The following is a 25242-nucleotide window of genomic DNA, read 5'->3' on the forward strand; positions in this document are numbered from 1 at the left end:
TCAAGATTATCCCTTTAGAAGCCACTATTTGATTGTATTTTTTTAAGGCATGCTAATGAGATTGGTGTATGACTGAGAGAACTTGTAGGCAGCCACTACTGATCACGGAGATATGTTTAAACATGTTTTGTTTAGTAAAACTGGAGCCCTAGTAACAATACCTTTGACTTACCCCTGTATATATTATATATGTTTCTGTACATGTTACACTTGAATGAGAAGTTTATAATCATTCAATCCTTAATTATAAATTTGCTAACAAGACCAAATAAAGTTTTTTAACGATTAACTTTAATATATTTCAAAGATACATTGCCAGAAACAATAGATGTACTGTGTTTAAAAACAAAAAGCAAGATGGAAAGCTCACATTACGAAGTAGCACTGCTCCAGTTTTCTCCTGGCTGTACCCTTGATGGAAGCAGTTTGCCAGATCTCTTTCATAGTGTCACTGGGTGGATTCAAACTACCAACTGTCAGGTGAGCAGCTCATTGGAAAGCACCTATATTTCCCAGGAACCTGTACTCTACTAGCTATAGTTAAGATCATAAGCAGCCAATTCTTAAGGGCATGAATAGACTCTTCTCTTTTTTAGAATAATCTTTTTAGAGTAGAGGCGTGGCTAAAGTAATCAGGTGCTAACTGAGAGGTAGATGATTCAATTCCACCAGCTGCTTTCTGAGAGAAACATGTGGATGTCTGCTTTCATAAGGATGTGCAGCCTTGTAAACCCTCTAGAGCAGGTCTACACTGTCCTACACATCGTTGCTATGAATCAGAATTGACTTGACAGCAGTGGATAAAGTATGCTATGCAGTAACATTTCAAACAACATCAGTATTTTGGGATGAGAATTTTTTACTTGAAGGCAGTCACTTTCATATTTTTAACACTCCAATCAAATTTTCTACACAGTCATTTTTTAAAAGTATCAATATAGTCAAAAGAGTATTACTTGTAGGGGTGTCTTGGTAGAGGACATAGTCATTTTGTCTACTTTCACTTCAGGCACCACAGTCATAGTCCTCGACACAGCCAGTCTGCTTTGGTATGCACCAGCATATCCTTTTGATGGAATGCCTTTGACAGAACTGGTAAAGCTAATAGATTTCCTTACTTGTGGATCAATGCTCCTCCTGCAGCAGGAAAAGAAAACATAGTATATAGGATTAAAAGGAAAAATCAGGGGAAAAAAAACCCCCACTTCATTTAGAAACATGCAAACATTCTAAACATATACTCAAGAAATAATAATAGCTATTTTAAAGCCCATTAGGTATAAGCATATTCTATTGCATTTACATTCTTGGTATCACTTTTCCCTTACAGAACTCTAAGAAGTTGCAATTAGTATTGCTGTATATTGAATTAAGGCACAGAGGCTTAAAGGTTTGAGATATGAATCCAGGTAATCAGACCCAAAGTCTACAATGAGTTCTCTGAGTCTTTGCTTCCTTATTGGAAAATGGGAATAATTGTAGTAGTTAACTGATAGGTCACTGCAAAGTTTAAATGTGTTAATGTACGTTTTATGGTTACTATTTGCCAGGCTCAGAAGCATAAATCAAAGTAGAATTCAGTTAAATATGTGGATTTAAACATGATTAAGAAAACCTGTCATATTGTGGTGGCTTGTGTGATGCTGGAAGCTATGTCGCTGGCTTTTCAAACGCTGGCAGGGTCACTCAAAGTGAACAGGTTTTGGCAGAGCTTCCACATGAACACAACGGAGAAAGAACAGGTTACCCACTTCAGAGGAATTAGCCACTGGAAACCTCATGGATAGCTTTGAAACAGTTAGATACTGAGAACTTCATGAACAGCAGCAGAACATTGTCAGATAGTTCCAGAAAGTGAATTATTTGGTGTGGGTTTTATAGCCAGAGTCTCTAACTCCCACCAAACGACCTTTGTCTGCATGGGTCTGCTAACTAGGTGGGAAACAATACCGACAGGCTTCACCTGTGCGCGATTGTGAACACAAGTCCCTCCAGTGCCGTCTGCAGTGTAAAAAATGATCCCTCTGAGATGCAGGAGGAGGGATCTTATCACCAGCAAGAGCCAGGAATGGAGTGTGTCCTATGGGCCCAAGGTTCCTGTGCAGTGAACCTCCTGGATCCAGTTAACGCTCTATCACCAGAGGAGTAGCACAGAACCAAGGGTGAGGGCATGAAACAGAAATGGACCTCCTAACCCACAGAGTGCGTGAGGCTGGATTCTGGAGTGGGGTGCCTTTGGGCACTTGAATGGAGAAGTTGGGCTACTGACTGAAAGAAGTGGAGCTGAATGGCTTTGGGCGGAGACTTTCTGGAGCATTTCATTCAGGGCGGTGCAGTTGCTGACCAATGGAGCTGAAGCTGAATGCCTTTGGGTTGAGGCTTACAGCAAAGGGGTTTGTCCTTTTGAATATTTAGCAGCAGACTTGAGAAGACATTGGTAACGTGACCTGATAAACAACTCAACCCTGAGCATTTCTCACTGGCAGGACAACATAACTTCCTTAATATACCCTTTAATCACACATTTTGTCTGTGAATTATGTATCACTACTACAATGAGTATTAGAAGAGTATACCAGAGAGGTAAAACAGAGAACACTAAGTGGGATAGTACAATTGACTTATATGCAAGTGATGGACATTGAATAAAGAACACTGAAGAAGAATCTGCATATTGAATTATGGTTCCAAATAACTACCCTATCCCTGCTCCTTTCACTCTTTCTCCCCTACCACTTCCTCCTCCCCCACTTTCTGATTGCTCCTCAAACACCTAACACACTCCCCCAGATACTTAATACAAACTGTCCATCAACCCCTACTGCCCCACCTAACAGAGTTAACCGCTCCCACATACTACCTCTGTAACACCTCTAATATAGACTCCAAGATGCCAAAGAGATAACAGAAGATATCAGTACACACTTATACACATGCACACACACAACCATGACAAACAGAAACAAATAACCAGATACCAACCAGCCCTAAATGTAATACCAGAAATTGAACAGGCTAGGGATTTACCAGAAAAAGAATTTAAAAGAATGATATCACTCGTGCAACAGCTGAAGTAAGAGTCTGAGAGAAAAAGTGAAACAGAAAATTTAGTAATCTCACTAGAGAAACTCCAACAAGAAACACAAAAAACAAACACAACAGCAGCAGAATTAAACTATAAAGGAAGAGGAAATGCTATGAAAGAAGAGAAACAAAACTGAAGAGATGGAAACCCAAATTAGTAAGCAAACCAACAGATTCCAACCTAAAGAAGAACACACAACAAAAATGCAAAAGAGACCAAGAAAAACTTGAGAACAATGCGGGACACAATTAAGAGGAACAATATGTGTCTTAAAGGGATTCCAAAAGAGGAAAACGAAAAGAAAATCCACAAAGAGAATAGTCCAAGAACTCCTGTAAGAGAACTTTCCTCAATGTCTAAAGGAACAAAATATAATTATTTAGGAAGCTGAAAGAACCCCAGCCAGGAAAGACTCCCAAAGGAAAACTCCCCGGCATATAGTAGTCCAGATGTCTAACATCAATGGCAAGGAAAAAATTCTAAGAGCAGCCATAGAAAAAAGATCATTTACATACAAAGGGACACCAATTAGAATAACCTCAGAATTCTCAGCATAAACCATAGAGACAATAAAACAATGGAGTGGTGTATACAGAGTACTGTAGGGGGAAAAATTATCAACTTAGAATCCTGTGTCCAGCAAAATTATCAATCAACTATGATGGAAAAAATAAAAGTATTACAAAACAAGGCGAAACCAAAACAATTCACAAAAATAAGACTACCAGTACAAAAATTGTCAATCACGTACTATGGCCAAAAAACTAATAGCAACGACACACAAACCTGAAATTAACATACAAGACAATTCAACACAAAAGTCAACATACACACAGCAACACCCAAAGCAGGAAACAACGTAGGAAGAACAAAGAAACTAAGCACATTACACATCCAAACACACAACACATATATAAAGCAAAAATGGTAACAAATACACACATACCCATGTCAATGAATGTTAATGGACTAAATGCACCAATAAAGAGAGAATAACAAAATGGATAAGTAAACAAAAATCCATCAATATGCTGCCTACAAGAAACACACATCACAAACAAAGACATGAACAGATTAAAATTCAGAGGTTGGACCAAATCATATCTAGCAAACAGCAACCAAAAGAATGCAGGGGTAGCAATATTAAGTTCCGAGAAGATACACTTCAATGCAAACAACATCATGAGAGATAGGAATGAGTACTACATACTGATAAAGGGAACAATAGCTCAGGAACCCATAACTATAATAACCATATATGCACCCTATGAAAGACCCTAGAAATATGTCAATCAAATCATCAAGGAACTGATAGAGGATATAGATACTTTGATGATAATAACATGAGAGTTTAAAACAACACTCTCAAGGAAAGACAGAATATCAAGAAAAAAACTCAACAAAGACCACAATCAATAAAAATGCCATAAACATATACAGAATGCTTCATCCAACAAACAACAATATACATTCTTCTGCAACACAAATGGGCATTCTCAAGAATAGACCACATACTAGGCCACAAATCATGCCTCAACAAAATTAAAAAAAAACAGATTCAACAATCAATCTTCTTAGAACACAAAACTATAAAATTAGAAACCAACAATAAAACAAACAGAAACAAAGACAAACATACAAGACTGAGCAACATAATACTCAAAAAATGACTGGGTAATAAAGCAAATAAAGGAGAAAATTCAAAATTTATTTGAGACAAATATAAATGATAACACAACATATCAAAACCTTTGGGACATAGTGAAAGCAGTGATCAAAGGCAATGTATCGCCATCAGCACACACATGCAAAAAGAAGAGAAATCTACAATCAACACCCGAATACAACATCTCCAAGAACTGGAGGACAACAACACAATCCCACCAGTAAATGAAGGAGATAAATCATGAAGATCAAAGCAGAATTAAATGATATGGAAAACACACCCCAAAAATGGAAGAAAACAAAAGGACAAGAAGCTGGTTCTTTGAGGAACTTAACAAAATAGACCAGTGGTAAACTTAACAAAGGAAATTAAAAGAAAAGATGCAAAGACACAGAATAAGAGATAAAAACAGTGACATTCCAACAATACAAATGAAATAAAAAATAATAACACTCTACTCTGAGAAACAGTACTCAAATTTCACAACCTAGAAGAAATGGAAGGATACCTAGAAACATATCACTCACTCAAATTAATTCAGACGGACTTTGAAAAACTCAACAGATCCATAACAAAAAAGAAATGGAGCATGTCACTAAGAAACAACCATCCAAGAAAAGGCCAGAACTAGATGGTTCCACAGGGGAATTCTACCAAATATTCAAAGATCTGACACCAAAACTACACAAACTATTCCAGAGCATAGAAAAAGACAACAAACTCCCAAACTCATTCTATGAAGTCAGTATAACATTGACACCCAAACCAGGCAAAGATTAAAAATTATAGTTCAATATCCCTCATGAACAGAGATAACAAAATTCTCAGTAAAATCTTGTTAATAGAATACAGCATCAGTATATCAAAATAATAATAATTATTATTATTGACCAAGTGGGAATCATTCCAGGTATGCAAGAGTGGTTCAATATTCAAAAAGCAATCAATGTAATCTACCACATAAATAAGACTCGAAATAAAAACCAAACAGTCATTATCAATACATGCAGAAAAGGCATTTGACAATAGTCAACACCCATTTCTGTTCAAAACACTCAACAAAATAGGAATAGAAGGAAAATTCCTTAACATAATAAGTCACATATGAGAAACCAACAGCTAACATCATGCTCAATGGGGAAAAACTAGAAACATACCCACTGAAAACAGGGACCAGGTAAGGATGTCCCCCATCACCACTCTTATTCAACATTGTGGTGGAAGTTTTAGCTAGAGTCATCAGACAACAAAAAGCAATCAAGGGAATACAAAAAGGCAAAGAAGAAGTAAAAGTGAAACTCTTGCTATTTGCATATGGCATGATCTTATATAGAAGAAAACCCAAGAGTCTCCACAGAAAACCTGTTGGAAACAATTGAGGAACTCAACAAGGTAGCAGGATACAAAGTTAATAACCAGAAATCAATCAGATTCCTGTATGACAGCCAAGAGAGCTGCGAAAAAGACATTAAGAAATAAATACAATTTATAATAATCACACAAACGATGAAATAATTAGGAACAAACTTAATTAAAGAAACAAATTAGCTTTACAGAGATAACTACAGAACATTGCTATAAGAAACTAAAAAAGACCTACATATATGGGAGAAAACCCCATGCTCATGGATAGACAGACTTAATATTGTGAAAATGGCAATACTACCTAAAACAATTTACAGATACAATGCAATACCAATTCAAATCCCAAATAAATTCTTTAAAGTAATGGGAAAATTACTTACCAATCTCATATGGGTAGTCAAAGACCCAGGATAAGAACTTAAAAAAAAAAAAGAATAAAGTAAGAGGCCTAGCACTGCCTGACCTCAAAACCTACTACATAGGCACAGTAGTCAAAACAGCCTGACACTGGTACAACAAGAGAAACATAGACCAATGGATCAGAAAAGAAAAACAGACATAAATTCATTAGCTTACAACCATTTAATCGTTTGATAAAGGGTCTAGAAATATCCAAAGGGAGAAAGACAGTCTCTTCATCTAATGGTGTTGGTCAAACTGGATTTTCACATGAATAATGAAGCAAGACCCATACCTTTCCAGAAGTGAACAAATGCGAACTCAAGATGGATTAAAGCCCTAAATGTAAACTCCACAGCGCTCAGGATCATCAATGAGAAGGCTGGGACAAACTTAGGGGCCTTAGTGCAGGGCAGACATAGACTGCCAAGTATAAAGGATGAGGCACTCACAGAAGACAAGATGAATGATTGGGACATGCTGAAATTATATCACGCACATCAGAAGACTTCATACTGAGAGTGAAATAAGAGCCCACAGTTGGGGGGAAAATTACCCAATTTCAGCTCAATAAGAAAATAACAAGACCCAATTAAGAAATGGGAATAAGTTATGAACAGACAGTTGACCAAAAATGAAGTACAAAAGGCTAACACAAACATGAAAAACTGCTCACGATCACTGGCCATCGGTAAATACAAATTAAAACCACAATGAGATACCACTTTGCACCCACGATGCTAGCCCAAATTTTAAAACAACAAAACAAACAGAAAAGAACAAATGCTGGAGAGGATGTAAAGAGATTGGAACTCATATACACTGTAGGTGGACTTGTAAATATATGCAGCCACTGTGGAAAATAATATGGTGATACTTAAAGCAACTGGGAATTGAAATCCCAGTTGATCTAGCAATATTACTAGTAAGCATATACCCTAAAGAAATGAGATAAAACGCAAGTGGAGGAATGCTCTCCCATGTTCATAGCAGCACACTCGCAAGAAATTGGAAGCAGCCCATATGACCAACAGTGGAAGAATGGATAAAGAAACTATGGTAAATACACACAATGGAACACTATGCATCCCTAAAAAAGCAACGAAACCATGAAAAACCACATGACATGGAAGGACCTGGAAACCATTACGCTGAGTGAAGTGAGTCAATCACAAAAGGACAAGTATTGTATAAGCCAGTGGTTCTCAACCTTCCTAAGGCTGTGCCCCTGTAATACAGTTTCTCATGTTGTGGTGACCCAGTATGTGGGCGTACCTGCATGTACGTGGACGCAACCGGAGACAGATAGAGAGCAGTGTCTCGGTTCCTAAGACCATTGGAAATATGGTCTTAGGCGATGCCGGTGAAAGGGTCATTCGACCCCCAAAAGGGTCACTACCCACAGGTTGAGAACCACTGGTATAAGCCTATTACTATAAGAAGAAGCACCAATTAAACAAATCTTAGGAACCAATTCCTGAAGAAAGAAGCGAAGGTTTCCCACCAGCCATGCACCATACATTACCTCCCTTTTGTGTACTTCACAAGAGCCAACTTGATGGAGGAGACCTCACGTTGGCCGAGGATCGCTCTTTTAAGAAGGGGAAATGGGAGGGTACTGTATGCTTGAGGTTATGCAACATCCAGAAACAAGGCTGGGGCAAATCGATATGTCTATCACAGGAATGCAAGGAGATTCCTGTTGGAAAATCAAGCTAAGACAAGGGAGGGGGGCGGGCATCTCTATTTTGGAGGAGATGCTGATAGTTCTGTTGGTATCCTGGGTGATCGGGGAGAAGTAACCTCACATCAGGAAGGAATACTAAACAATGATTGGAGGAACCTATGAGAACAATGGGACAGATTTTATGTTCCTGGGTAGATACTACTCACCATGATGAGCGTGGAAGCTGACCTTGCAGACAGCCTGGCATAATGCAGAGACTACATCAGAAGGACTTAATGTAGATGCCCGGCAGAATTAACTGAGTCCTGTCTCAAGTTACCTTCACTCTTCAACTGAGGACTGGGGGAGTCGGCTAGGAGAGGAATCAGAAAGTGGCCGACTCAGGACTGTGGAAGTGGCAGTCATTGGACCTTGGGGAGAACCCCTGACTTGGTGAGTACCCAACGGAAAGGGACCCAGAATCATCATATAGTATTTAGTACTTCAATGCCAGACTCATAGTGACATGACAGGTTTTGTTATGTTGGGCAGCAATCTGCACTCGAAAGTATTGATCCAGGAAGGTCCCCACTGACACCAATCCCCAAACAGCGTCAACAGAGGCCAATGGAATGGGAGATCAAACTGTATAGGGCAACAAAGCATGCTGCTCAAGGCAGAAATGTACTCACATAGACTCCTCCTAACAAGTGTCTGAAGGGCTGTGTCACTGGGGAAATTGATGATGTTTTAAGTGCAATTGCCTTATACCTTAGGGGGATGATTGACAATGTTTTACTTTTTTGTTTCTATGGGTTTTCATTTTCCTGCCTTGAGCTTTTCTTCTTTTTTTCTGTTTGTTTGCTGGTTGGTTTATTGCTGTTACTGGTGTAGTTGGTTATGCTGTTTTGATTTTGTCATATTATGGCTGCCTACGTAGACCTGGGTTATGCACATTCCAGAAACAAGCAGTTGAATTTTGGGCTCCTACTTAACTCTAACACCAATCCAAGAACAGTTAGTTCTGATAACATGGCCATGATCCATACTTACCTTCATGAAACAATCACTGAAGATAATGGTACTACAGCAAAGTGTGGTGAAGAAAGCAGATGGTGCCCTGTCAGAGTAAACCAGCCTCTAACAACCAATGGGTCTGTAGGTCCAATTGTATGTTTATAATATATAAGGCTCATAGTAAAGTCATAGAAGGAGAGATAGGAGAGAGAATAAGATAAAGGAGTTAGACAAATTTCATGGTAGCATGCTCACCTCCAGGACGGCTATGATCTCAGCAGTCAGGTCCACACACAGAGAGAGAATACATTTCCAATCACGACATATATATATATATATATATATATATATATATATATATATATATATATATACACATACATATATATATACACTTTGAGGGACACGCAAAGCCCATCCCCCGATTACATCATAATGGGAAGGGGTTGTACAATCAGCATACATCAATTGGAGGGGGACAAGCTAGGAGTGTACACCCAATTAGAAGGGGCAAGCACTAAGGGTCCACATGTGACAAGATGGGCAGACCATAGATTCAAGATGGCAACCTAACCTTGGTCCTCCTTGAGCCGGCTTCACCTTGTCTGGGTTCTCCTTCAGGGAAGCAAGCCACTATCCTTATCAGAAGGGAGTGAACCCTACTTAGGGTGGGACAGATTATAGAGTCTGATTTCTCTAGATGGCTGATAATCCTCTAACCAGCTGACCCCCAAGTGTACAGCCATTGAATATGTGTTGCATATAGTGTCTTAGGTTTGGCATTTATTTGGGGGACAATATGGGGAAAAACCCTTCTGTATAACAGTGCCCAGCTGTCAAATGGTGTCCAGGATCTTAAAGGCTTGTATTCAAACAAGTAGCCATTTAAGTGAAGCTTCAACTAAGTCCATGTGGAAGAATCATACCAGCTTGTGTGATCCGAAGATTAAAAAAATTCTTTTCTCTCTCGAAGCTATAGTCTGGGTTTTTCCATCATCATCCCACTGAAAGATTTTTATCATCAATCACCTCCATATTAACATCAATGGCTATTTCATGGTTCCTATCTTAGATGACAGTGATTAACCTAGTTGTTCATTCCTTTCTCTTTGATTTTTTAAAATATCTTGGGTTGTAGAGCTCTCCAGTCATCTGATTTTTTTTCCTGGTTATTTTCTTTGAGTCAAGCCACTTGTAATTCCACAGTTCTCATCCTTGAACCTCACTTCTTTTCCATCTATACTCATATCCATAGTCACGACTTAAACTCCATCCATATGATAATGACCTCCAGATAGATAGATAGATAGATAGATAGATAGATAGATAGATAGATAGATAGATAGATAGATAGAGACATCTCCAATTGGGCCTCTCCACCTCTTTTTAGACATCTCTAACTCACACTTACCATGTCCAAAACTGAGCCTTGACCTCAACCTTCATCATTACTACCGAGTTATGGTCAATTAATTGTCGCTTTTCTAGCTAAGGTTCCTTATATATTATAGTTCTGGACTTTCTAAGTCTGTGGCTAGGGTCTTATTTTGGAGAACATTCTCTACTATGCTGATAAACAGGAGTGTAATGGGATTGAGATCTGACCTTGGTGGAAAGTGTGAGCTGAACCACACCCTCTGTTTCCTTGGGAGTGTCTCTGACTTAACCTTAGTGTAGGGCGTGACATCTTATGTCACCTGGAAAGAAAGACCTTTATTTTCTGGCTGAGCTTTGGTAGAAGCAAAAAGACATTGTGACAAAGAGAGAACAAGTTTTCTGTTTGCCAAGAGAATGGCCCCTCTGCTTGCTGGAAATGATTATTCTCTTTGTGCATTCCTCCTGCTAGGAAACGAACCACGGGCTCTAAGAAAACAACCATGGTAAATAACTGTAAATCAGGCCGAGTGGGGATCCTAAAACATCTCACCCAGATTTATAGCCTGAGAACTGTCACCTGAGATAAATTGGAAAGAAAGGCCTAGATCCTAAGGATGAACTTGGTAACTAATTAGAAAGCAGCCAGACCATTGGTGGCATAAATCTCCACACCCTCCCCCCTTCCCTCTCAGCCCCACCCAAAGTAAAAGCCTTTAAAAAGTAGAAGCCTTCCCCTAGACAGTGTCCTCTCACCCAGGGTGACTGGCTTTGCTCTTGAGGCAAGGTGTATTTTATCTATGCTTGAAGTGTCCTCACTTCCAAAGGGGGGCCTGCTTCATCTCTTTTTGAAGTGATCCTATGTTGAAATAAAAGTTGGATTAACTCGTGTGCACACGCGTGTGTGTGTGTGTGTGTGTGTGTGTGTGTGAGAGAGAGAGAGAGAGAGAGAGAGAGAGAGAGAGAGAGAGAGAGAAAGGAGAGAGTGAGGATGTGTGTGTGGCTTACAAATCACATGGGTATGGAGCTTTTCAGTACCTCCATGAATACCTTGGTGCAGAAAAGTTGACCTACCATTTCTCTTCAGGACTGTGGCTTTTGGATGAGAAGCGGAGAAGAATAGCATGTGGAAGAGTTGGATCTTTTGGATATAATTAATCTCTAACTCCTTGGGAATAGTATGGCATTATTTCTTACAAAATAAATTGTTACTATAATCTCCATCACCCCACCTTCACCATATCCACCAAACTTACTTGTCTCTTCCAGTTTTGCTAATGTCACCTCTTCTTCTAAGTGTTCAGGCCAGAACACTTCAAAATACATCCAGAATCCAACCAATTGTCACTACTTTGATTGCCACCACCCTGGTACAAACCATAATCTTCTTTCTTGCATTGTTTTCTTGTGCATAAATCTGTGCTACTTCTGGCAAGGACACACTATGAATTATACATGGACCCTAAAATGATTATAATAAAATAATATATTATGTATATTACTATCATTAAAAAATTCTATTTGCCTCAGGAAGAACACATAACACAAAAGAGAATTATGGCAAAGATTATTTGTGGCTAGATAAGAGAGCAGAGAAATCATGAAGGTGATGATCAAGTTAAACCTTGAGTGATAGGTCAATTTTGAAAGAAATGTGAGCACAGTATATGTGGTATATGTGATATATGCCGGTGCATGTTTGGTATATGTGGGCAGAAGTATTGGGCCATGATAGAAAATACATCCTGAACAAAGAGCATTTGGAACAATTAAGATAGAAAAACAGGTGGTATGTACAGAAAATCCCCAAAGATTCATTTAGATGCATGAAAGAACACCAAGCTAAGCTTTGAAACAGTAAAATAACCATTAAAGTTCTTGTATGCCAGGCTAAGGCTTTGGACTTTATTATATAAACAAAAGAGTACCTTTGAAGGTTTTTGAGCAGAAAAGTAAAGTGATTAAAAACTAAGCTTCAGAAAGATTTAGCTACAAACGGGACAGCTTAGAAGTAAGAAGACCATTAGTTAAGATGCTGTAGGAATAGCCCAGGTGTCAACTAATCAAGGCCTAAGCCATTGTGGAGATAAAACAAACGGAAGATAGAGTGGATACAGAGGTGATGAAATTGTTAACTGATAATGACAATGCCATTTAAAACTTAACTTTCAAACAAGGAAATTCTACCTATATTATCTAACATGTATCTTGTTAGATGCTTAATAGTCATATTTTACCAACGAGAAAGCTTAAGCTCAAAGTAGTCAATTTGTTTGCCTAAATTTATCCAGTAATTTTCAGGTAATGTGTTCTTGAACATGTTTTTAATCTGTGAGTTTCCGTATGTATACACTGAGGTTACATGGAATTGGGGTGATAACCAGACTTTACTTCTATAAACCTGACTTGAATGCTTCCACCCTTGTCCCTCGATGCCTGCTCTGGCACTTGGTGCCTCATCTGGTTTGCAATATTTTCAGTGTGTTGTTGTTTTTCATATTGAGGCTCATCTCTGATGTATTTTGTCACTGCGGGTAGACTCCTTGAATCTGTGTTACGTGTTTTTCTGGGTTTCTTTGTATCTGAAACCGAGGACCGGTGACCTATAGAGACGACAAGTAGACTAAGGGTTCTTGGGGAGTACAGTAGGAGAGGGGAAAGAACTGATATCAAGGAGTTCACGAAGAAAGAAAATGTTTGAAAACTGATGGTGGTATTAACTGTACAATATTATTTGATGTGATTAAACTATGGAATGGTATGATATCTGCATTATCTCCCAGGAAAATGGTTTTGAAAAAATAAAAATAAATTAGCCCTTACTTCTAAAGCACAATCTGGAGTTAATTTTTAGAGATGCTCACTTTTAGACACCAGAGTGTCTAACCTCGCAGAGCTGTGTGGCAGCAGCTGAAATGCAGGAGTAAATGCTCCCTTTAAGGCTCACAATCTCTGAGACGCTACAGAACAGTTTGCTGTTCTATAAGGTGCTGAGTTGGAATGGACTCCATGGCAGCTGGTTTGCACTTCGGCATATAATACACCAGGGAGAAACATGTCTTGTGGAGAAAAGTAATAACAAGGTTGAAGGATTGAAAATGGGGAGAGAGAAAAGTATTATTTTATGTAGGATAATCAGAGAATTGATAAAGTGGCAGCTGAAGGAAATGGGTAAATCACAGATTATTTGGGGGCCTGATATTCCAAATAGAATAGCAAAGAAAAAAATCCTGAATGGCAGTGTAGTATGATGAAAAAAGAACTAAGAGGGAGAGCCCAAATTCAGATCCCGTGGGGTATTGAAAGGATGTGGACTTTTGCTCTGCATCTAAAGATCAAGTTTTTTGTTTGTTTCTGTTTTTACCTGAGCAATTGTAAGATCCAAATTTGCTATGACTCCCGTCAGGAGACCCACAGGAGCGGCTCTGCCCTGTCCTAGAGAGTTGTTTTGAATAGGAATCCACTTGATGATAGTGAGTTGGTTTTGGTTTGATGATGGCAACACAAGTATACAGTAGGCTGGAGAAAAAATTGCTTCAGTACCGGATATAAGTTCTGAGAAGTCAACTCCAAAGTGTAGATGTCAGTTTGCTTGTTTGATTTTTTTTTTTTTTTGGTAAAAATATTTTCTTGAATGTGGTCAAGGCTAGAGATAAGAGTCTTTGGAATCCTCAGTGTACTGGTGATTTTTTAAGCTATAATAAAATGAAGCGCTACAGATACTTCAATATTTTTCCTGTAAGAGATAAATTAGATGAGAACTGGGGAAGAGTGGCACCTTGGAAACCAAGTTTTTCAAAATGCACTGAGAAATTGATCCAAGCAGGTGAAATGGCCACGGCGCGTGGCTGGACAGTCACTGGTGTCCTTCCGAAAGGTGAGTGGATTGTCCGGTGGACAAAGGCCTTAGTGGCATATTTAAGAGACAATGGAAGGGCAGAAAACGACAATGTTTTGAAGAAAGAGTAACTGGACTGAGAGGGCACTAGGCTCCAGCTGGGAGAAGAGGCGGCACAAAGTCGTTTGGAAAGGTGGGATGTTTAATAAGCTAGGGGACTATAGTGGAATTGCAGCGCAGTTCGAAGGGGACATTTAAAGTTTCGAGTGACGTCAATGAGCTTTGCTGCGACAGACACGGCAAAGTTGTAAGCAGGAGTGTTTTAGGGCGGTTGGTGAGAGAAGGCGGTAAGCAAAGTGCGGGCAAGCGCCAGCACACCAATCCCCCGCCCCTCGGCCCCTCCTTGGGCTAAAGCGCACAGTTGTGTTGGGTGCAAAGGCTCACCTCGGGGCCCACCAGAAGGCACCACGCCTGCGTTTACAGGATGATTCTAAAACAATCAATCCTTTCTCACAAAATAAGAACAGCTATAGGCAGATGACGGCGGCTGTAGAGTTGAGGAAGGAACCACTGCCGTTAGGGAGCTCCGGGGGAAACCCTTTTCCAAATCTAGACTCTGAAACTTACACCCCGACGTTTGGCTGCAGCTTGCGGTTGGTATGCGAAGGAGAGAGACGCATGGTGGCGACTGACTGGGGGGGCGTGTGCGACCGACCAACTCCTTCCCCGGCTGCTCGCAGGGCTCCGGCTCCGCAAACCCCGGCGGCGGTAGCGGCTCCGGAATGTTTGGCCGGCGTCATGGCGACGGCGGCGTCCGGGCCCAACAAGCGGCCGCGCGGTTGGCTGGCGGCGGGATCCCGAGGAGGAGGGCAGAGGCGGAGGGGAGGGCCGAGGGTTGGTGGAGGCGGAGGAAGCTTCGGACGCCGACGCGGAGGAGGAGGCGGGCGGCCCCGGCCCCAGGCCCCTCCCAGGCTCGGAGTCTCCCAGGCTGCAGGCGGATGGATGGGGCTTCTTCAGGCGGGGGCGGTCGTAGCGAAGGTGGCGGCGGCAGCGGCGGCAGCGGCTGTAAGTGCGACCTCTGTAGACCATCCCTTCCGTCCTATTCCTGCTCGCCATCAGGGGCTCCGGAGGTGCCCTGGGTCCCCTTTCTCTCCCTCCCCTCCCCCACCGTCGAGCACCGCCCGGAAGACCCTTCACTTCCGGGGAGGGGCTGCGAGGGACGCGCCCGGCTGGCCTCCCCGCGGGGAGCGGCGCTGGCCGAGGAGGGCGCGTGCGCACTCGTCATTGCGACCCCCCCCCCCCGCCTCCCAGCCGGGGCTCTGCTTTCGCGGGGGGCGGCGATGTTTCCCCGCGTGGGCGGCACGCTCGGGACCGTCTGCGGCGCGAGTTCCCCTAACCCCGTGCGCCTTCGGCTTTCACCCCTTTTTCGCTTGGGGTCTCTCACCCCATCAGGGGTGGAGCTAAGCTAGCCGCCCCTCTGGGGCTCCGCCCCCTGCCCGGCCGCCCGGCTCCCCTCCCCGGCCCCCCCCCCCCCCCCCCCCCCGAGCTGGTTGGCGAGCTGGAGCTGCGAGCAGCTCCTTGCTGTCACTGCAACCCGGGGTGAGCGGGTCCTGGGGGGACCTACGTTTGTTTTTCAGAGGGAACGAGGGAGGGAAGAGCCCCGAAGAGGACGTTATTTGAGGGAACTCAGATAGCCCCAGCCCGTTGGAGGGTCCCTTGGGCCAAATGCCCCCTCCTCTGCTACCCTTTTGGATGGTCTTGTTCTGCGTGTGGGAGAAAGGTTGCCGGCCGGAGGCCATCTCTGGCCCTCCCTTGCTCTTGCTGTGTGACCTTGGGCAAGTCACGGCCCCTCTGTGGGACACCCTGCTCCCCAAACACCCTCCGAGGCAGCAACGCTAACTGCATAGCCGCAGCTGGTGCTCTTAGACTAGTTACAGTGGGTGTGACTCGGACTTAGCCGGGTCAGTCTGGGTGGGAACAAGGCAGTTAGCTGATTTATTGGGCCGATTGTACTCTTCTACCGTGGGTTACAAATGCAGGTGCCCACACCTTAATGTTTACCTAAGACCTTCCCGGGGTGCTTGCCCTGCTTGGTCATCTTTGCAGAGGTAAAGGAAGGTTAATGAGCGTGTGGTCCCTGCCTGGTTGCTACTGAGGCTCTTTTTCCTTTGATCCAGATGGTGTGGTGGCGCGATTCTCCCAGTGCCTGGCTGAGTTTCGGACGTGGTTAAGAACCAACTGGTTGAGGTTCAATGCAGACAAGACGGATGTGATGCTGGTAGGCAGGGGCACACTTGGAGATAAAGGGAGGGACGACTCTGAACTCCCTCAAGTAATAGACTGTTACATTACTCTTGTGTGTTACACTGTTTGAGAACTGCTGATGAGCCGGTAATTTCCAGAATTCGGGTGAGATAAGAATAACATGCCAACAGTGTATGAGTATGAGAAGATTAGGTTGTAATCTGATAAAATGGGGCCACTAGTTTTAATTTTATGAAAAATTACTATGAAAAGAAAACCAAAGCTGTACCTAGAAAACCAAAAGGCCTGTATGTTTTAGGGACAGTTAGTAATAAAAACAAAAATGTTGGTATGATATTTTGCAAACTCTGCATCTGGGGCCCCAAATGCTTTGCAGCCTGCATTCTGCCTACAGTAAGCTCTCAATTTGTCTTAAAATGTCATTTTAAATGAGGCTTAAGTATTTTGATATTTAAGTATTTAAACCAAATTAATAGCCATGAATTTTATATGGTGAAGGCATGATGTAAACTGTTACTTTTAGGTAGGAACTACTAGGAAAACGTTAAAAGGGATTTAGAGACCCTCAATATTATTAAGTAGATGCTTTTTTTTTCCTTCAGGGGAATGTGCTGCACTCATTTATTTCAAACAGCCAGAGAATCTATAAACTGTTAAGTATTATGTTGGTGTATTTTGAGAGAGACCTTATTGAGTTGCATAACATACGTTTATATAGTGTAGGCATATATGATATTTGAATCTGGTGTTGTTACTAAATAAAGGTTATGAATTTTAGGTATACACAAATTGTTTATAGGTTAGTTACCGGTTAAGTAAAAATTGTGACCTTGAAATGTTTTTTAACAGCAATATTATTACTGAGGGAATCCTCTCTGTGTATGACAGCCTCTGTAAAATGGTTTAATACCTTTTTAATGGAGGGCTCAGTAAATTGGTTAAGAATAATTGCCCATTAATCCAGCAACATTTGAGTCGCTTATTGTAGTAAAAATAATGCTAGTTTTCTTGAAAATGAGGAGGCCTTTAGGTGGGGAATGGGAGCTGAAGAGGCATTTATTCAGGCTTTGTATAGTGATTTTATTTTTTTTTGCTTTAGGACTAACTAAATTAGCCACAAACCTCACATAAAATTGAAATTAACCACACTTAAAATTTTAACATTAAACCTCTTACTACACAATTCTAACAAAATATTTTCAATCACCTTAATAAATGTTTCTCATGTTATTAAAAATAGTAACTTTTTAATAGGTTTTAGGTAATGGTAAATTTTCTCATGTCTTTAGTTCTGTCTCTGGGGAGACTGGGCTTTCCACTCCCATAAAGATTTACAGTCCCAGAAAACCCACAGGGGCAGTTCTATTCTGCCCAAAGGGTCGCTGTGAGTCGGAATCGACTTGATGGCAGTGACTTTGTTTTTTTGGTTTAGCTCTGGTATGTCCTGTTTCAGCTTTCCTAGTTATAGACAGGCTTCAAAGATGGATCGATGGATGGATTTTGTTCAACCCAGTATAAATAGTGATTGGTTGTATTTGAATATAAGCAAAGGTGTTATCTGTTGAATTAGCCCTAAGTGCTAATGAATTAGGGGTAATGGATGGAAGCAGTGAGATGGGTTCTGGCTTAATAAAAAGCATTTTCCAGACATTGAAGGTTTTTTGAGAGAAGCATCCTCTTTATGAGGTAATTACTGCTGCTGTTTGAGTGTGGGCTAATTTTTGCTTTGTAGTACAGAAGCACAATGAAAGGTTTCTACCCTCAAGACTTAGAGAATTGACTAAACATCTTTAAGGTCCCAATCAAAATTAATATTTTGTGACTAATCTGCCTATCTTTATTAATATTTTATACATTTTATTAACCAACAGTTATAGAGGTTAACCAACGGTTTTGAGAAAGATTTTGATTTTCTAGGCAATTCCTGAGATTTTGAAAGATCTCACTATAATAAAATGTAATGGGTAACTGATGAAATAGTATTACAGCTGTTTCTCTTTACTTTTGGAGTAACTAAACAGTCCCTGAACTCATATTTCCAAAAAGGGAGAATAGTATAGCGGGAACTTCCCCCCTCAGGTTGGGTGCTCTGAACATGTTTTCTTCTGCTCCCTTCATTTATCGATCGTTCTAGGTTACATGGCTGCCTGCCCTTGTCTAGGCAGCCCCTCTAGAGGAGAAATGTAGAATTTTTTTGTTTTCTTTAACTTCTGTGAACCCACTTCAGGGGGAGGAGGAGGAAGAAGAAACAGCCTGTGTTTTTATGTCACAATAAAGTTGTCAACCACACAAACCATATATAAATAAATTACATCACAGCATTATATTAGTAAGCTCAAGTCATTTACCAATAAGATATCTACCCATTCCTATATGCCCTGGCAAAATATCAGACTTCAATTTCCTTCCTATTTTAGAATTCATTTGTAGATTAAGGAAACGGCTATGATCTCTATCACAATTTTAAAATGGTTTAATTGAAGAATCAAAACAAGCTAATTATTTTTGCTGGTATTTTGACAACACCTTGGAATTTTCTTTTTGGTGCCAGTTAAAGTCCCTGTATCAGCTTTCAGCTTTTCATGGAAATCGCCCTCATTCCCACGGTATAAAGCCTGAGTTTCTACCTCTAGGCCCCTTACTCTTTGGGTCCTTTCCCACCTCAGGTCCATGTGCAGCCATTGTTCTTCCCTTCAGTTAGCCCACCAATTGTGTAAATGTAAAACTACTTGGAAAGGAATTGACATTTTAAAAAGTCTTTTATTTCAAGTCCAAATGACTGACGTAATCCAAGTCAACAGGGTCACTCTCAGAAACTATATACCTATGCTGAAATTTTTATTTCCCCCAGGAAACTTGAAAAACATTTCTATATCAATATTCTAAACAATAAAGTGAAAACTATACAGTGCAGTTAATGGTAAAAAATTGTTTGTAGTCTGGGAACCCTAAAAGTTTTCCTTTCTCTTCTTTCCCTTGCTTTTCTTTCAGTAGAAAATGTGCATCAGATGTTTATATTTAATTGGTTTACAGACTGTCTGTGGACTCTTTTCCTGTCAAATTACCAGGTAATGTCCTTTCACTTAGCAGCTACTTCATATACCTGTAAATGCAGTTTATGCGTACGCAAATTATTATTGGACATAAAGAACTTCAAGTTATTGTTGAATCTTTGGATATTGGGAATTGCTGAACAGGCTTGCGTCTTAGGGAAATGCACACAATTGAAGAAAACAGCCTCCCTTGCATTGCATTCTATTAACCTTAAGGAGATTGTATATGAATAGATCTAGCATTGGCACGACCTCCTTTGGAGAGGATGATTAATTCTCGTATTTGGTGATTTTGATAGCCATTTTTTAAAAGCTTCCTGAGATAAGAACTTTAAAAACTTTTGGTTTAGTACATTGTTAGTGCACGTTTTAATACTACCTTCACATTCGCCAGTATTTGCCCTAAGAGTGGAAATGAAACATATTTGTTATGTTGCAATAATTGGCAGTGGCAATCAAAATTGGCATCAAGGCTAATTGGCATCTGTAGGCTAGTGCATTAAAATAAACTTTCAAATTCTAGACATTACAAATCACAGGCTCTCCCTTATGCAGCTGAGTTGAGTGGGGATTATGCATATCCATCAAGGAAGAGCTTTTCAGCATTTTACTTATTGTTTGTTTTTCACTCTGCCTAGTGCAAACTCAACCAGTGTTGCTCCCTGGCTTTTCAGAAAGAGGGAGGGAAGCAGGCCAGTGCGATGTGGCAGCCCCGGGTTTTGGCATACCTCTGTGCTGTGACCGCTCAAGAGCTAGGGCTGTGCGGGCTTGTATTTCCTGCCTGTAAAGAACCGCCGAGAGAGAAAGAACTACGTGTAGTTGTTAAAGGATGACTGCACCGCAGCATCATCCGCTTTCCTGCAACAGCTCTTCAGAAGCGACTCCCACATTAAACGGAACCTCCTCCCCCCCCTTCCCCCCCCAAATGTAAAAGGCTCCTCCTGCCCTTGACTTCCCTGCCTTAGACCCCCTGACCCAAGTTAGACACCCCTGGCGTGTGGGCTGGCCACCCTACGCAGAGATGCTTACCTCCCCCCGCCCCACCAACTCCCACCTTGACTCCGCCCTCTCCGCGCTCCGCCCAGACAGGGCTGTCCACGGGGGCGCGCGCCCCTGTTCGCGTGCGCGCGCTATCCAGCCTTTTCCCTCCAGTCCGGCCCAGCTGGCGCGCCACGAGGGGGCGGAGTGGGGTGTGGTGGGCGCGCTCGGGGCGGCTCCAGCGCGTTCCCGCCGAGGCAGCAGCGGGCAGAGCGGCTCTGGCGGCAGCGAGAGGCTCGCGTCCCGTTGCCGAGTCCCACATCCGGGTTCTGGCCGTGACCCAGCTGCGGACGCAGCGGAGATGTGACCCGTCAGTACAGCAAATATGGCGGAGGTAAGGGAGCGAGCTCCCCCTCCCTGTCCCGGAGCCGGGGGGCCCCTGGGCACTGGCCAGGGAGGAGTGGAGTGGGCCTGGCTTGGGGAGGCCCAGCCCTGCCGGCGCCACTGCCCACCTGTTGTCCAGAACAGGCCGCGCTGCAGGCTGGAGCTTCCCGGGAACTTCGTTGGGATGGGTCAGGGGAGGGCGGGAGCCAAAACGCAGTTGGACTTGGAGGGCACTTTGAAGGGTCGGGTGCTGCGTAGTTGGTGCCCGCCGCCGAGAGGGCGGGGGTCGGGCCGGGGACGTGCCCAGACCGGGGAGCTAGTGGCGCAACCGGCCGGCCGGTGTGCGAGGCCAGGAGGAGCTGGTGCTTCCTCTTGCGAAGTTTCTTCCCTCCTTAACGGAGATGCTGTCGCGCCCTTCCGCGTCCCCCCCACCCGGGGGCTGCTGGCATTCGGTTTGTGTGGGTGGGGGAAGCGTTGGGCAGACCGGCCTTGACTATTTTCATCTAGTTTTTCTGGAGAGTGCCTGATTGAGTGGATAATTTAATCCGACCCCTCAGTCGCAATCCCCCCCCTCCAGGTCGGGGTGGGGGTGGGGGTGGGGGTTAGTCTTCCGCATTTGTCCCGGGCAGTTTATTCACCCAGGGCAGACAAACCTCTCTCTACAGTCCAGGAAACTTGTTTCCCATCATTTCTCCCCCTTCGTTTTTCAGGCCTGCCCCCAATCTCCTAAACCACAGCTAACTATAATCTTTTTAAAAATCACCCTTGAGGAAGTTTGTTTTCTGCTCTTTAAAGTTTCCTTCTTTGGGGGTAGCTAATTTTACCTTTGGGGGCTTGAAATTGGTGGTCAACCAACTACTGTTAATTTATGACTAATTTGAGTTTAGGACATGCCACTGGGTGCTTAAAATTTTGCTTCTAATTTAAACCTTTAAATACATGAATTTTTGTCAGACTCTTTGAAGGATTTCGTTATTTTTTACCCCCAGGCGTTCAGGGAGTGATATATCGGGACTTTCTGTCCCTTTTGAGATAAGCCATACTAAATGAATGTTCATTAACAAGGCATTTCTATTGTTGGAATTACTTTTTCCTGGTCTCAGAGGCACCCAGGGATTGATTTGGGAAGTAGTAATTTTATTTACCATCTATCCCTTAATTTTTATCATTTGCTGTTTGCTAAATGAAGACAACAGCAAGTATTCTCATCAGTACTATAATATTACCATTTTAAACGTTGGACTATTGATACAAATTCAGATTATAGGCTTTTTTTTTTAATTTAAGGGCTTTTCCCTCCTGTTGAATGCAGGGCCCAAAATATGAGCTTTTGTGGCTTGTTTCTTCTCGCAGTCACAGACTGCAGCCCTTCTGCTTGCCTTCCAGAAATTGCCTTTAGGTTGCCCTAGGATGTTGACAGTTATGGACTAAGAGGGTTTACCACAGAACTGCTTACTGCCAAGCTTCTTTTTAAAAACATATTTCTGGTTAACAATTAAAATATAGGTCTTAGATTTTTCATTTCATTTGCTTTTTTATATTTAAATGTGCTTTCAAGGCATAGAAGTTGGAAAAAACTACATTTCTATTTCAATGCAGTATGAATGGGTTTATTTCACTTGCTGAAAGTCAATTAGTACTGTTGAGGTAATATTGCATACTTCGATTTCATTACTTAGAATATAACTTGTAATATAGGAACACATGGATGGCTCAATTTTGAGAAGAAATAATCCCAATTTTACATCGCTGTATTTATTTAATGACCCGATGGCTTTGAAGAATTCATCTTTTAGATTGTTCAAATATTGTTTGAATTTGGAGGAAAGTGGAGGAACTTTTTAATCAATAACCTACACCCCATTATTATTATTATTATTTTAATAATTGAAGGAAGAGGTAGAAACTAAAACTAAACTGTAATTTTCCAGGTCTTAATATTTTTTATTAAGATGATTTGAGACCCCATCCCACACCCTTTGAGACTTCATTCCACACCCATTGCTGTCTAGCCAGTTCTAACTCATCGCAACCTATAGGTCAGAGTAGTAGAACTTCCCTTAGGGTTTCCAAGGCTATAAATTTTTATGGCCGCGAACTGCCACGTCTTTTGCACTGCAGAGTGGTTGGGTTCAAGAAGTCTACCTTTTCTGTTACTCGCATGGTGTTTAACCACTGTACTACCACAGCTCCTAGATTTGAGAACAGTGGTTTTAAGAAAGTAGGTGAAGAAAAATGCTTGCATTTTAGAGTGCTTTTGTGTGATCTTTCCGTGGATTCGTTCTCCTTGCCAGTGTACATTGGCATGTGATAAAATAAATGCTGAACTTTTAGTCAAGTAGACCTGGAGATGGAAGCTAACTTGTGAAGTAATAGTATATGCGAAGCAACTGGATACGTTTATTTGATAACAGCGGAAAACAGGTTGTTGAATGTCTCCAGAGAAAAATGCAGGAATTATGCTTCTGTGGTTTTTGTTGTTTTTCCTCCATAGGATAATGACCCTACCTTATTTAGCCAGATACATTTTAGTTGTTTCAAATGTGCGTAGAATGTGTATTTTCATACTTCTCTGTTGTCATTTAAAATAAAATAGGAAATGTGTATTAAATGGATCATAAGTCATGGTAGCATTAAAAACACAGTATACTTAAAAGAAATGGCATATCCTCCTTTTAATTCATTATTGTTGGTAATGATTCTTATTGCTTCTTATCCCCTAAAATGATTTACAGACCTTCTAAAAGCCATTCTAAATCTCATTTGAAAGAAATTTACAGGGTTGTTGAGGTTTTACAAAGGCAATGAGAAGAGAGTAAGAGGAAGAAATAGTGAATCCTTTGGGTTTTATAAGGAATGTTGTGTAGGTACCTTTGGGAGTTAACAATTTGTCTTTTAAATCACAGTTTGTAAACACATCGGGGACTTCTCAAGGGGGGGAGGGAGAAATTTAATAGACTCGCTTCCTTCTATGACTTGGAGAATATAACTTGTAATATAGTATCTCATGTATCCATTCATTTGTCTTGGATTGTTTACTTAGAATTTCTTGAGTGTATTTGGATTTAGTTTTTTAAAGGAAATAGTGATTTACTATTTTTTGAAGTGTTAATTTTTATTCTTGCAACTGCAATGAATTTAGGCATTAATTCTTTAGATGGCTAATTAAATTTATTTTAGCTTTTATACTTAATTGCTATTGAGGTTTTATTCAAAGTAATTAAGAATAATAATGTGCGAGCGTCCTTAAAAAAAAATTAGTGGGAATAAGAAAGAGTCCAAAACTTGATAGTGAAAAAAACAGTTAGTGGAGGAATTGTAGAAGTGATTTGCTGTAAGATGACTCTGGTAAGACTAATCAGTTTCCCAAGTAGTCCCAGAAATAAAACTTTGATTTTTAAACTTATTTTTGCGTTTTATGTAAGGAATCAATTGTATAGAAATATCTTGCATGAAATTGAGAATGAGTCCTTATATTAGGAGGTTGCAAAATATTTATGGAAAATTTGAATTCAAGGGTAATGTCATTTTCCGATGAACTTTTTGAATTGTCCCCCACCCCGTATTACAAAAAATGTTTAAATAGTTCCAAAGTTCATTGCAGTAGTTATTAATAAAAGTGTTCAATTATCAGCCCTCGCTTATGATTTTAGAATGATCGTATGTTTCTGGCAAATATAAAATTTATAAAGTAGCACCTCTAAATAACTGTTCAAATTGAGGTCTTTTTCTTACACTCCTTTATAGCCAGTCATAGTAAAAGTATTTAGCTATGCAAAGAAGTTAGACTGAATGCGAAGGAATCTAAATCTCATCAGAGGCAAAATGAAACTAAATGGAGAGTTTATGCCATTTGCTTTGAGTCCTGCAATTAGTTTGTAGCACAATGAAGATTAGAATCCAGGGCTTCTGAATTTCCTATGTTTCATTATACCATTTTGTTCTTTAAAATAATTACTTCTTTTAGTAAACTTACTAATTTTAACTCCAAGAGGTTCTTAACCCTTTCTTTCTTTCTTTATTTTTATACTCCCAAAATGCCTGAGACTGAGGGGAGAAGGGTGGTGGGCCCTTGGAGTAGTACTCCTGTCTCCCTTCACCCAACTCCTTTTGGCGTCTATTTATGTTATAGTACACATAACTTAAGTGGTA

General features: G+C 41.1%; 2 protein-coding genes across 9 annotated transcripts in view; one reads left to right on the forward strand and one right to left on the reverse strand.

The window, feature by feature from the left end:
* Positions 1-15583, reverse strand: part of DNAI4 (dynein axonemal intermediate chain 4) — an 86683-nt gene extending 71100 nt beyond the window's left edge. The window contains exons 1-2 of the mRNA XM_075557237.1: positions 15038-15583; positions 957-1137 (exon numbers count right to left, since the gene is read on the reverse strand). Of these exons, the coding sequence (XP_075413352.1) occupies positions 957-1137; positions 15038-15210 (354 nt within the window). The 5' untranslated portion in view covers positions 15211-15583. The remainder of the gene's footprint in view (positions 1-956; positions 1138-15037) is intronic.
* MIER1 (MIER1 transcriptional regulator) overlaps positions 15323-25242 on the forward strand; it is a 67405-nt gene continuing 57485 nt past the window's right edge. For 2 of the 8 annotated variants that reach the window (XM_075557242.1, XM_075557244.1), the window contains exons 1-2: positions 15324-15475; positions 16588-16688. In XM_075557242.1, the coding sequence (XP_075413357.1) occupies positions 15409-15475; positions 16588-16688 (168 nt within the window). In that variant the 5' untranslated portion in view covers positions 15324-15408. Of the gene's footprint in view, positions 15476-16587; positions 16689-19666; positions 19744-20947; positions 21101-25242 lie in introns of those variants that run through there. The other 6 variants (XM_075557249.1, XM_075557258.1, XM_075557268.1 and 3 more) reach the window with 5 other exon arrangements.

The sequence above is a fragment of the Tenrec ecaudatus genome, chromosome 1 (assembly GCF_050624435.1).
Source record: "Tenrec ecaudatus isolate mTenEca1 chromosome 1, mTenEca1.hap1, whole genome shotgun sequence".
Classification (NCBI taxonomy): domain Eukaryota; kingdom Metazoa; phylum Chordata; class Mammalia; order Afrosoricida; family Tenrecidae; genus Tenrec; species Tenrec ecaudatus.